The sequence below is a fragment of the Thunnus thynnus genome, chromosome 15, assembly GCF_963924715.1.
Source record: "Thunnus thynnus chromosome 15, fThuThy2.1, whole genome shotgun sequence".
In the NCBI taxonomy this organism is placed as follows: Eukaryota; Metazoa; Chordata; class Actinopteri; order Scombriformes; family Scombridae; genus Thunnus; species Thunnus thynnus.
In genome coordinates, this window is record NC_089531.1 from 12,834,851 (window position 1) to 12,848,883 (window position 14,033).

General features: G+C 36.7%; 2 protein-coding genes across 2 annotated transcripts; both read right to left on the reverse strand.

Moving 5' to 3' along the window:
- Positions 1 to 2,019: 2,019 nt before the first annotated feature.
- ciarta (circadian associated repressor of transcription a) lies at positions 2,020 to 8,735 on the reverse strand. Its single transcript, XM_067612655.1, has 6 exons — positions 8,501 to 8,735; positions 4,781 to 5,131; positions 4,603 to 4,678; positions 4,398 to 4,476; positions 4,134 to 4,287; positions 2,020 to 3,772 (listed from the first exon to the last, which is right to left on the reverse strand). Exons 2-6 carry the CDS (start codon positions 5,129 to 5,131, stop codon positions 3,404 to 3,406), a joined length of 1,029 nt encoding a protein of 342 aa, XP_067468756.1. The 5' UTR covers positions 8,501 to 8,735; the 3' UTR covers positions 2,020 to 3,403.
- A 2,775-nt stretch (positions 8,736 to 11,510) lies between these two features.
- On the reverse strand, positions 11,511 to 13,737 carry mrps21 (mitochondrial ribosomal protein S21). Its single transcript, XM_067612657.1, has 2 exons — positions 13,600 to 13,737; positions 11,511 to 12,168 (listed from the first exon to the last, which is right to left on the reverse strand). Exons 1-2 carry the CDS (start codon positions 13,680 to 13,682, stop codon positions 11,988 to 11,990), a joined length of 264 nt encoding a protein of 87 aa, XP_067468758.1. The 5' UTR covers positions 13,683 to 13,737; the 3' UTR covers positions 11,511 to 11,987.
- Positions 13,738 to 14,033: the final 296 nt, after the last annotated feature.

Below are 14,033 nucleotides of genomic sequence, written 5' to 3' on the forward strand. Positions count from 1 at the left end.
TACACAGTAATGAGTGAAATGTATTGCACATTTTGTATTTTAAACCAAATAAATATGTATAATTTGTAGGTACAGTGGATATTATAGTGTTAGAGGGTTATTGCACAGTGATTGTGCTCGTGCAGTTATCCTAGTCTTAATATAGACTATGCTTCTGTTATTTGCAATTCAGATGGGAAAACAATATTTAATTTATTTTTTTCCACTGTGCTCATTCAAATGTATTTTGGTTAGATATGCAAAACTTTATAAATAAGAAACAGACTAATGTATTTGATGTTATATTTTGTGTTCAGTGGGTTGGATTGCAATATTACCTACATAATTCAGCTGCTGATTATTTTTGGTAAATTCCACATCCACAAATCTAAAAGGTCTGGCTCCAAACCTGCTTTCATTGCTTTATTGTTGAACTCAAGCAGTATGGTACCTTACTCGAAAATGTGAAAAACACAAAAGCTAAGAAGACTTTCAATATTTTAAAGGAAGTACATTTTATTTGAACCCTGAAAGGCCTTACAATGAATGAACATTGGACTCCTCTGGCTTGTACAAAGTTTTTTTGTTGTTGTAGTTGTTTTTGGGTTTTTTTGTTTTTTTACAGTTTTTGTGTTATACAATTATTATTGTATTTCTGTTGTAAATAAAGAAAGATTTAAGGGAAAAAGAAAACAAAAAAAAGCTTCTTTTGATAGCGCCACCTGCTGCATATTATCTGTAACACAGGGAAACAGTGGTGAAAGAAGTATTAAGATGTTTTACTTAAGTCAAACGATACAACAATGTTAAAATAATCAATAACAAGTAAAATCCCTGCATTCCTAATTTTACTTAAGTAGAAAGTACAGAAGTGTTATCAACAAAATATAGCCTACTTTAAGTATATCAAAAGTAAAAGTATTCTGGCCCTTTTCAGTGTTATTCAATCGTATACAAGCTACCATTTGATTATTAATACTAAATAATGTTACTATCTACGGAGATGTATCACGTTTTGTAAGCAGATTTGTTTTGTATGTAAAATCTTTTTTGTCGAGTAGACATAAAAAGTAGCAAAAAACTGAAATACTAAAGTCTTATGTCTTATTAAGTCTTATGGAGCTTAACAATTATAGATTTTTACAGTGTTTATTATTAAGGTATTAAGGTGATTAATTACATTGTATTTCAATTATGCAAAGTAAATAGTAAATTATAAGTCAAACTTTGGTTTATATAATGCATAATAATAATCTGTCAGTGTATTTCATTCCAGAAATCAACAAACACAGGGTATTTTAATTAACACATCACTCATTTAATATATAAAAACATGTGCTGTTGTCAATCAATCAACAACGGCGATTTCATTAAAAGAAACATAGCAGAAACAACAAGAAAGAGGAGACACATGACTCGCAAGTAAAATTTTTACTCTACTGTAAGTTTTTCTCCTATTCACAAATAAAAGATGTGAAACACGTTGCCTGTATTGTATTGTAGAGTGCAACATTTTGTATACCCAAACAACATAAGCATAACTCTATACTGAAGAATTGTTCTCCACCACATGAATACAATTTCCATTTTAAACTCAGTGCCAGTGACGATGAACGGCGAAGCACGAGGAACGTCTATGCAGCAGCACATTTTGTTTGCGGTGTCATATGTGGCTGAGGTCGCAATTTTACTATTGTTACCAAAATAATAACTTTTTGCATGACTGATGATATATTTATTTCTCAGACAAATTTATGATTACCTCTCTATATGTCATATATGTAAGGCTGACTGGTGACAAAACACCAGAGACGAAACGCCATTCAACATGAATGATATTTAATTTAAAACATGGTGGTACAAAAATCAAATGCTATCAGGAAGAAACTGTGTGTTCAGGAATGGAAATATCATTTATCATGTCTCCATGTTATCCCATGTTTCATAATCAATAGTAAAGCACTTTGAGCAATACATTAATAAATTTTTAAGAGCAAGTCAGTAATCCATTTTTATGGTACACTGAAGCTGCTCTTTCGCCTCGTAATGACACAGATCTCATTTGGAGCGTTTTGAAGCTAAAATATTTGATGTGAACAACACCTCCCATATGAAGTGCCAAAATTATACATTTACAAATAAAAAAAAAAAATCAAATATACACGTTTTGCCTATAAAATCCGTGAGTCAAACAACTGTGAAGCACTCATCTCAGCTGTCACACATGCTTGACTCCATAAATCTGCCGTTGAAAATCACGGTTTTCAAGTACTGATCCTCTTAAACGGATATAAATATCACAACTCTTTAGTGTTGCTAGATATGTAACATTTCCTCATAGTCATCCAAAGTGCAGATACATCTACCTGTATTCCAATTTACACAGGACCAAACATATTTCGCCCGTTTTATATATTTTTTAAAAAAAAGCAGTTACTAAAAAGTCATGTCTTTAATAAAATATGTGTTTTCAAGTCTTTCTATACAAAACAAGTTCACTCACTGGCTACTTGAAGGACTAACTTACAGTTTAACGTCCAGCTGAGCAGCTTCCATTTTCCTAACCATCTCAAACATTATCTATTAAACAGGTTGTGGTATTTTCTGTGCAGTGTTTTGCTGCTTTATCAGAAGTGCAACTACATATATATTCTTATTTATATTGAATCAAATAAGTTGTGTTTGTTTAGCGCTCTACGATACAGAATCAGTGACTGTGAATTCTGGTGGGAATGGAAATGCAAAATGGTTTTGTTTGGCACTTTTTGGCAGCGGATACATATCTTTGCCACACTATATGTTACAATCACTAAGGTGGCAATTTTTTCCCTAACTGCCCTTTTGATCATGTGATATAAAGATTTTTTGTAACTGTACCAAGGCTGCAACTAAGGATTATTTTGATTTTCGATTAATAAGCCAATTATTTTCTCAATTCATCATTTGGTCAACAAAATTGTAAAAAAAAAAAGGTGACATTTTCAAATTACCTTTTTTATCTGACTAATTGTCATTTCTGTTCTTATAGATATAATGCCATGAAATCTTCTACTTTGTGCTGTAATCCATGATATGAAAAAATATAAAACAGAGCTCTGATTGTATTAACAAACAACATAAGTACTTCCAACATTTTCTTTTTTTAACTTAAAAAACCGATACTCTTACAAACAATATACGTACAATTCATGGTAAAATAGTGCAATACCTCCAGTGTAATTGGAAGCCACACTGGGTAGTTAGGGGTTAATGAATGTGTCTCTCTGCATTTCCCCTCCTCCTCTTCTGTTTTATGTGCCTTGCAGCCATCACAGACTGGCTAAACGTCTAAATTCATGCTTATGTAATCTATTCCACCCTTTACCCTCACTCTGGCTGGCATACTGTGGCACCTCCATGTGGTAGCAAGGTCAGCTAAGGCCAGCTAAAGTGAGTCAGCTGTAGTAATGGCGGCACTTGTGGATACTGAGCTGTCCTGTGTCGCAGTTAGGCTGGCGCACGGGGAGGCTGGATCAATCTCAGGCTGCTTCGAATTCTTATTCTCTTTCTTGCTGCAAAAATACGACGGTCTCCTTAAAGTGCCGGTGCTCTCTGTAAACTCGTGTCGTGCTGCCCAGCAGGCCACAGGTGGTTCAGCTGTTCCTTCCTTGGGAGTTTTCTGTTTTTTAGGTGCTCCAGGTAAACATGTGATGTCAAGAGCCTCACAGCTCCCATGTGTTCCATGTTGATGGTGTGTATGCCTGGGTGGGTCTGTGCCAGTATCGTCAGGTTCTGTCCAGTTCAGCTTTCGCTTCTGGAATGGGAACCAAAAATAACAACCATAACAAATCAAGGTCTTACACACATTATAATAGCTATCAGAGAAACAACAGGCCTGAGGAGTTTGAGCCTACAGACTCAGTATAATTTGTTGAATGAAGTCTTTAAACCTTGTTACTAGCATGCTCGATATAGTTCCTCCTATTGTTTTGCTCTCTCATTTCATCTTGTTATGTTTTGGTACCTTCTTATGTTTAATTATACCAATATATTTCACATGGATGCTTTGTTGATAAATCGATTTGGTTTAAATGAAAGATAATGATATTTGGGTTGATTAATACACACTTGTGAAGGCACTGTCAGATGGAATCAACATCAAGTATGAAACTCACCTTAACTGGCATGTGGAGCTGATTTTGGCGCCAGCGTGGTAAGAGTCTGGGAGTCATGGTTTGGGTTAATGTAACTGTGGGCTGAACTGCCACCTGAGGGAACCAAATTTTGAGCATCATCTCTATCTGCAGCAGGTTGTGCAGGTATCTCTCACTGTAGAAAAAATAGAAAGTGAAGGACAAAGTATTAATGAGAATGCTGGGTATTAGTGACAATGATAATAGCCCAATTTTCACAAGAATAGGCTTGCTTCTTGGTCTTACCCCATTTCAGGCCTCTGTAAAATTCCCAGAATCCTATGCAGTCTGTCTACGGCAACACTCTGCTGGAAACTGGTTAAACCTGCCACAAGATAGCGTCCAAATGTCAAGTCAAATAGACACTTAGGGGGTTTAATTGCAGGATGGTATGCACTAAAACTTGAGAAAAAGAGATGATAATACTGTTGGATATTGCTCAACCACATACCTTTGTCAAATCGCCCAGCCTTAAGTCCATGTAGAAGCTCAAGCAAAGGGCAGATAAACCTGCGCAAATCTGCACACTGGGAAAATAAGGAAAAGGAATATTATTATATATTACTACTACAACTGATCAGCTATTTGTCTGACAAAAAGACTAAAACAAAGTCATAGATTTTGCCCACCTTCTGAGCAAAGGCCAGGTCTCCAGGTGTAGCTGATGATGAACCTATTGTGGCGACGCCAGGAGAAGGAGCTGAGTCGGGATGCTTAGTTTGGCCAGGACAGTGTCCAGACTGTTCATTCGTAGACCCAGAGTACAACTTAGCTGAATGATTTGGGTAATCACTGTGACTTCCAGAAAGTATCCTTCCTTCATCAACTGAGAAAGACTTGTTTGTCCCGCTGTCCCCCTCTCCCTCGGAGAAGATGTCTGCTTCATCCTCAGTGTGCTCACTCTCGCTGAGGAAAAAGCTTGAGGTGGAGGGAAGCGAGTCGTAAGATGGCCATTTGGAAGAACTGCCCAGTGAATTCATCTGTGGACAAGAATAGAGAAAAAGAGCAGATTGAGACTCAGACAGTGCTATTAGGTCAATGATGACGATACTGGCAAAATGAAAAGTCACAATATTTTTGAGCAATTATCTCTATATTGATAGTCAGTGTTTTGGGGATGACTGCTAGTACTTTTGGAAATTATTTAAACAGAAGAAAATAACAAGACAAGATCATAATAGTAATATGGATATTAGGAAACATGTAAAGGCAGTCATTGTTATTGGCATTTATGTGTATTTGGAATTTTTCTTAATTCAAGTTTAATATGTATGTACATGTTTTTTTTGTTTTGAGTTTTTTTTTAATATTTATGTATAATTATTAAATTAAACTGTAACATATCATGCCTCCATTACATATCTTTGTCACAAGTGTTGGATAATCACATTTGAGGGATCATTGCAAAAAATGTGCGTTTATGTGTATATTCTGTATATACAAGATTATCGGCCGATATATCGATATCAAAAATTGCCATTGGTCCCATTATCCAATCAGTCATCAATAGATACCTCACTCCTTAATTATTATATGCCAATTTCCAAACTCCCCTTTCTTTCTAAAATCTGAGAGTGACCCAGGTAACTGCTCTATCCTCTTGACTTCAGACCTGAGTGCAGCCATTGATGGTTTTATCACTTTTATTTATATATATTATTATTATCCTCTTCACTCTATATTTATTTTCTCTTTTTTTATTGCTGTAAAGCACTTTGAATCTACTGTGTTGTGTGCCTCAGGAAGTACAGTAGAATCAAGACAAGAAAAGGCAAATGATCATCACATTGATAGTTCATCACATAGGGAGAAGGCACATAAAATACAGATACGGCTATCACAAGTTGACTCATGCTGTGTCATGCATAACAGTGCAATGATTTGCTGGTATTCGCTCTAAAAATAAAAAAATAACAACAAATAAACAATCCATACCATAGTTCATTAAGTTTATCTTTATAATTGTATGAACTTCATATCATATCCATACAGCGACTTGGAACATATAGGGTTTAGTCCAACTTCACATCAATATAAAATTTTTAAAATATAAATGTTGTCAGTATTGTATTGACTTTATCTTTATCTTTATCTAATATTATCTTATTTTTAATGTAACATATAGTAACATATGTTTTGTTGTAGGAACTCAACAGTGAGGTAATGATATTTAGTGAGTACATTCTCCTTTCTCTTCTATCATGTGTATTTGTGCAGGATGATTTTGCTGCTAAAAAGAGAATAAACATATTTTTAAGACTCTAGCTGCCTCTGTCTGTTTGTATGTCACTTTCCAAGGTGCTGATCCTGGGCTTATTTAAAGGCCCTGAAAACTTATTTTTTCCCAACAAGATAAGTGTTGGTGTCTTATGAACACACACTCACGTGAGAGATTTCTACATTTCTGGTTTTATCTGTGCCCTTCTCACTGGTTTGAAGTGGGTGGGGCTCTGCTGAAAAAAAGTTATGTCACACATCTGTCTATGCACCAATGAGAACTTATTGCAACATTTGAATCACCATCTGATGACAGTTGTCACGTTGTTGCCAGGCCAGTGTCAATCAAATCTGATCAAACCACACCCACACAGTCCTGATAAAGCAGGTTAACTATTTTTTTTTAATGTTCAACTCATAATAATAATTATAATAACTTGAACTTTGATTATTGTGTGCTTAGTCAAGAGTGTTATAGAGAAATGTTTCAGATTTCAAATCGAGTATTCAGGGGCTTTTAGACTACTGAGAGAAAAATGAACTCACTGTCAAGAAACAAGCAAAAAAAGGAATATTTTACTATAGGATAAAAATAGTGAACTGCTTTTTCATGCATCACAAGGGAATATGTTTGGCATAATCAGTAACATATTTCACATTTAGCCTCGCTTTTTTTTTACACACACAGAATTAGAATTGGTTTAACAAGCCATTTAATAAATTGGATACTAAGACGGCATAGTGGACACATTTCCCATGGTCCGGGTCACAGTTTACACAGGTGACATGTCAAGTAGCAGTCACTAACTATATTATCATAGTGCAGACATGGTGTTGCATTGGCAGTGTGCATGAAAACAAAATCTGATCTGGAATCAAACAGACTCTCTAAATTAATAAACAAAACACTCTATGCACTCAATGCAATGTCCTAACAAGGATAGCTGCACAAAATTTGTGTGTGTGCACGTGTAGCCTACTGTCGAGGACACATTTCAGACTAAAGACCAGTAAATTGGGGACGGCTTGTCCAATTGGGGACAAACGCATGTCCCCAATTGGGAAAAAGCTGATTATTGAGACAGTGGTTAAATGTTAGGGTTAGGTTAGGGTGGGTCTCCAGTATATGAATGTAAGTCTATGTCCTCAAAAGTGACCCAAGTGTGCACACTCCAGTGGAAACTTGTTGGGTCATCTGAGAACAGATGTTTATATTCACTATTGACTGGTGGTTACCTTGTGTGACCGCAACAGCAATAATAAACCATTAACATGATAGTTTCACATGAAAAGTCTTGTTTTCAACACAGTTGTGGTGAATTGTATAATTTCTAGAACCAAATTTCACACATTAAGAAAATACTTCTCTAACTAGGGCCCCACTGATACTGAATTTTTGATATCGATATATCGGCCGATAATCTTGTATATACAGAATATACACATAAACGCACATTTTTTGCAATGATCCCTCAAATGTGATTATTAAACACTTGTGACAAAGATATGTAATGGAGGCATGATATGTTACAGTTTAATTTAATAATTATGCATAACTATTAAAAAAACCCAAAACAAAACAACATGTACATACATATTAAACTTGAATTAAGAAAAAAATCCAAATATACATAGAATGCTGCCTATACAACTTTAAAAAATAAAAAATATGTATATATATACAAATAAGCCGATACCAATATAGCTGTGATAGGCAAATATCGGCTGATAATATCGGCTTACCGATATATCGGTCAGGCTGTATCTCTAACTAACTATCGTCCAACATCCATGAAAACAGGAGCAGTTTGATACTGTAGATTCCTGAATCCAACTCGTCAGAAAATGAATAATGTAGTTAGGTAATGTGACAACGTGACAGAAATGTCCCTAGTCTCTGTTAAAAAAGGACCAAAAATCTTTTTATTCAGGAAGGCTTTTTCATCCTCTTAATTTTCTTTGTGCGTTTGTTGTGTGTTATTAATATTGTAGCACTTTGACTTGCATCATGAATAAAGAGTGCGGAACAATGTATAAATGTATTATTATCATTATTATATATAATTATATAATCTTAAAAAAACAGATGACTTTCCCTGAAGACAGAATAAACGTCAGTTGAGAGCTCTTACCTTCCAGACGAAGCAGGCGTGGATCCACTAAAACAAAAACAAAACGGCGAAGATTAAGAAGGCACGTAAATGCTGCTTGAACAAATTAATAAAAATTCAAGTCTGTCAGAAGCTACTGCAGCAAAGCTAACGGCATTGGACATAGGCGTCAACGGTTATTAGTCTGTTTACGGTGGGTCCCTCCTTGCTTCTTGTCTCCCCTGTTTAGTTTACTTTTTGTCAGCTCTCCCCAGCCCGCACAGAAAGTACCCACGGCGCGCAACGGGCGATACACGTGCGCAAAACGGTCCAGCGCTACGATTGGCTGACCAGCAATTCGATGTTTTCTCATTGGCCAGGGGGCTTGGCCAATCAGCGGCATCCAGAACGCCGGTTGGCTGGTAAATTCGTGGATCCCGCTGCGCCTGTATAAGCAGCACGTGTTGATGGTGTGGCTGGAGAACAAGACGAGCTGCACGCGGCAGCTGCTGGCATCTGTTGCGGTGAAAATATGGGAATGTCACATTTAGCTCTCTATATCAGACCTGATGCAATAATATTTAAGGGGGGGGGGAGGGGGAATTACAGCATATTTACAGATATTTGTTTCCCACACCATAGCTTTATCCCAACATAAAAACAAACATGTTTTTAATCAATTCATGGCTACACGCTTTTAAGGATAGTGGGCACCTTCAGCAAATGGAGCCGCATGTGACTTAGGTTTCCCCATCGCACACGTTATTCTGAAGCAGTTTTTTTGTTTGTGCTCTGGAAACTCCAATCTCTTGGTCATGCTCAAGTAGATAGAACAGACAAAGTTAATGAGATATGGCATCGTAGACATATTAAAGCCAGAGACAGAAAGCTCTGAACGCATGCAGTCTTACATAATTACATAATAAGATTGCTATATCCTACAGGGGTGAATCACTTGTTTTGTCACATGCAAAAAATATAATGCTGCCACCTGCAGGAGGATGTGATAATTATCCACTGAGAAGGCTGTTTACAGGGGTGATAATGATGATGTTGATAATAATAATCATTATTATTACCTGTTTAAGTTTAGGAAGCAAGTGGTATAGCAGAATAAAGAAAAAGCTACTGTAAGTGAATGCAAGACATGAAACAAATAAGATGCTGCCACAAATACTGGGTGTGGAGGAGAGTGTCAGTTTCAGTTTGACTCTTAGCCAGGTGGTGAAACATCTTTCAAGACTTAGATACATGTTCAAAAATTGCCACAAATGACTTAATGATTTAAATAAAAGACAGAAGTCCAGACCTCCAGACAATCTAAACTGGGTCCTCCACACCCTACCACAGGGCCTATATGTAATGTTCTTTATATGGTGGATTGTTTTTAGCGTTCTTGTCAGAGTTTCCTTGGTACCTTGCAAAAACAAGCTCAGAGTGTGCTCCTTAAGTTTGCTTAGGGACATTTGGATCTAGATTTATTTTTGATTGTAATATAGATACCATTCAACTTATTTATTGCACCAAGGTAACATGTCAAGCACCACTGCTCTTCAGTCCGATGAAGAGCAGTGGTGCTCGAAACGTCACCTTGGTGCAATAAATAAGTTAAGTGGATATTTGGAGCCCTGTCACGTGCAAGCTGTTTATTTCATTTATTTCCTGATTTTGCTCACTTGAAGCCAAGCACCTTCCCTCTCTGGTTTGTGTGTGCATGCATACTCCTATCTAATATAGATACCATTACCATGCAAACAGTCAACACTATCAGCTCATAGAGATACTATACAAACAGTAGTGGCCAATACCAATAGCTATCTGTGCAGAACAGTGAACACTTTTTAAACAGTTAAGGGCTGGCTCTGCTGCATGATTGTGCAGATGCTTAACTACATGTGTCTACTGCTGTTAGTCAGCTTATGCACTGAGTATTTGGCTGCAAGTCTGCAGCCAAAATGGTATTGTTGCAGATGATATCTATAGGAAAGTAAACAAAAAAGGGAAAAACTCTAGATATTGATTGGTAGTAACAGGTGGCCTGATGAATGTTTGTAATTTTGTCCACCCTGTGGTAGATATTCATACTATTTCATCAGTGATAAGGAGGGTGTGTGTGTGCATGTTGGAAGGGAGCCAGCAAAAACATTTGCACATTTCATATTACTGCTCTTTGACAGCAACAGCACAAACTGAATCAGAAACCTTCTGTGCAACATTCCCTCGTAAAAACCTGCTGGTGAACAGAAACAATTGATATCACTTTTTCCAGGTGAGCCCATCCCATTTCAACTCTTAAAGGGTTCAGTTCACCAAAGTTACTGAAAGACATATTTTATCCTTTAACTGCCAGTATGTAACCATGCAGATTGTTTTGGTTTTATTTGCCTATAGTTTTTGAGATAACCTATAACCCAATAACATAGAGATGAATGGAACTTTGGTTGTTAAATATCAACAGTGATATCTCCCCGCCCAAAAATATCTTTGTTGCTGTGATTAAACCACAGAACACACAGTGAACAGTTTACATAGGGATTATTCCTTTGTCAGAAAGTAGTTCCCATGAAAACTGTTCTCAGGGGCTCTGAGGTCTGTGAATGGAAAGACACATTACTGTATACATTTTTTTTAAATGTATACATTTCACATTTTTCAATGCTGTAAGCAACAAGAATGATCTATCAACCTGCACAAATGAGACCAAAATTAGCTGCACAGCAACAAACCACTGGGGGTAAATGAGAAAATGTTTCCTTCTAATTTGTGTGAACTGGCCCTTTAAAAAGAGGCACCACAGACAGCAGCAGTCATTCTCTTTCAGTGTAAAATATTGCTCATCTACCGTACTGTTCCCACACCCGCTGACTGAAGCCTCAGGACAGGATATCAACATGACCTGCTAACCTCTCTGACAAGTGAGTGTGGTGCAAATGTTTAACTTCCCCCGTGGGAGAGAAGAGACAACAAGACAGGCCCTCTGAGATGAAAGCTTTGGCTGATATGGGAATTTGCGGGAGTTGGCTGAAATCTTTAGTGGACATTAACACCACACTGGGGAGGAGTGACCTTTAATTGATTTACACCAAGCTCCTGCTGAGCTGAGACCACATTCACACAAAAACATGTCTGACATTAAAGGCATCCACAGCTACCTTTGTTTAATTAACTGTTCAATTGGTATAAATATTTCTTCACCAACTACAGTTCTGTCAGAAAATGTTACACATTTATTAGCTTCTTTACTATTAAGATGGTGTGGGAAGACAAGATTCAAAACACAAAATGTAATAAATCAAGTGTTCATCAACGAAGCGTGAATATTTCTCTTCAAGCACAAGAACTGCACTTTTCAATGTGGAATGAAAAAAAACCAAAATGTGAAAACATGAAAGTCACTTTCCTCAGTATTTTTCTTTTCATTTAGACGTAATAGTGACATTGTGTTGATTTTGTTTGATTCTTCCACTTTGCTGGCCCCCGTCTTAACCAGTCCACTGATAGCATCCCTCTTTCATCACAGTCTATTTCACTAGCAACCGACCCAGGGATCCTCTCTGTTTGTCCTGGAGATGAAGGCAATTTTCCTCGCCATTTCAGTGTGGTAGATTCGTCTGCAGTTCTCAAAGTTCTTCCGCTGGCGCTCTTGGCAGGGCTTCTCGAAGTAGCGCTTGCGCTTCACTGTTTCAATAATCCCATCCTGGGACAAGAGCCTAGAATATGTGAAAAAAATGGGTGAATAGCTGGAATTTGGGCTGTGGATAAGACTGTCAATTCAACAGGTAAATAAATAATACCAAATAAATGACATAGTGTTCCTCCTAAATGTCTGGATTCTGAAAATTGATAGGGTGAATTATTTTCATTTTTATGCATAAAAGACACAAACCTGCTTCAATTACCAGATATAAAATGGAGGTATCTCCAGCCATGGAGAGGCTAACTGCATAAATCGATTGTATCATAATGTTTATCTACATTTACAGAAGCAATATACCACCAGTGGTGTTTTAAAGCTTCATGCAGTGAACTGGAAGTTAAAATTATATTAACAAAGGAGGACACACTTCCTCATCTGCATGGGACTGGTACAATCAGACATCCAGGACATTTTGAACTCTAAATAAAAAGTAACACAAGTGTAGTAGAAAACACTTGTAACTAGTTCCTCAAATTACCTGACAGTATACATGACTCTCTGAACTACGACTCTTTAGAGAAACCCAAACAAAGATTTATATTCTTATACGCTTATAAATAAGGTTTAGACATCAGAAGCTATTTCTTTTCTCAAATCATAAGGTTTGCAACTTTACTTACCAACAGATCATAATCAAAATCTAGAAAGCACTCTGTGAGTTTTTACATCAACATAACAAGGCTTTACAGTCTTTTATTTTAATTAGAAATTTTTAATGGATTGTGACAAACCATGTGCCATTTTTTTTTAACTCAAAAGTGAAATGGTTAGTGAGTAAATGTTAAAAACTATCTTGTGAAAATTACTGGTTCTGCACTTGGATCTGGACCCACAGCGAAAACCCTATGGAGGCATGAGGTATCCTCTTATCAACAGATGGAAAACATAACCTTCTTAACAAAGACAATCATTTCCAAAGGACTCTGAAGTGACTATACTGATGTAGATGAAGATGGGTGATATTTATATAACGTTATGTCTGTGCTGTCTCCACTTGTTTGGTCCATGTCGTCATGAATTTCTTCCTTCAAATACTAACGATTTGGATTTTTTTTAAATATGCATTTCAGGTACACAGTAACTGGCGTCTTTGAACTGTGTTAGTGGAAGCATAAAAATCATCCAACTGAAGGTTGTCAGACTTTTATAACTTGACAACTGCTGCTAGTGCAACACTACTGGTAGCAGTTATGATGTTACTGTAGATTAATTTTCCTTTAACATTTTAAATAGTGCTTATGTTATTTTCTTTTATAGACTCCTGTAAATCTCAGACGAAACCGACTAAACCACTAAAACGTCAAAATTAATCACCACTGCGCAGGCGCAGCTCTGTGACATTGAGCGGAAGGATAACATAGCTAACATTAGCTAATATTAGCTTGTAAACAACACATTTGACCTTATTTAGCTACTTTAATAAGAATACAAACAAACGTTTCACCTGTTTAAAGTTGAGTACGCTGCATCGACGTCGCCCTCTCGAACCATTACTGTCCGCGCTACGAAGCGGAGGTGCCTCGCCATGATGGGACCGGTGCTAACGGAAATGCTGGCCGTCTGGAAACACCCAAGTGTAAAAGGTTCCGCATACAAGAAACACTACATAAATCAACGCTAGGTGACGCTTCACTCAACTGTTCTCTTAAATGAACTCAGTGCTGTTTTGGAGTTTTTGTTAGAGATTTCTCCACATATATATTCGTTGTAACGTTTATGTTATTTTTTATTGTTATTTAGAGATGTGCTTTTTTAAGATTTACAACTCAGAACAAAATAAAAAGCCTACTTTATAAATCTTTTGGTAACCTTGCCAACATTTCAGGTTCATAAAAGTAGATACTGGATTACAATACTTAATCCAAATCATTTAGCACT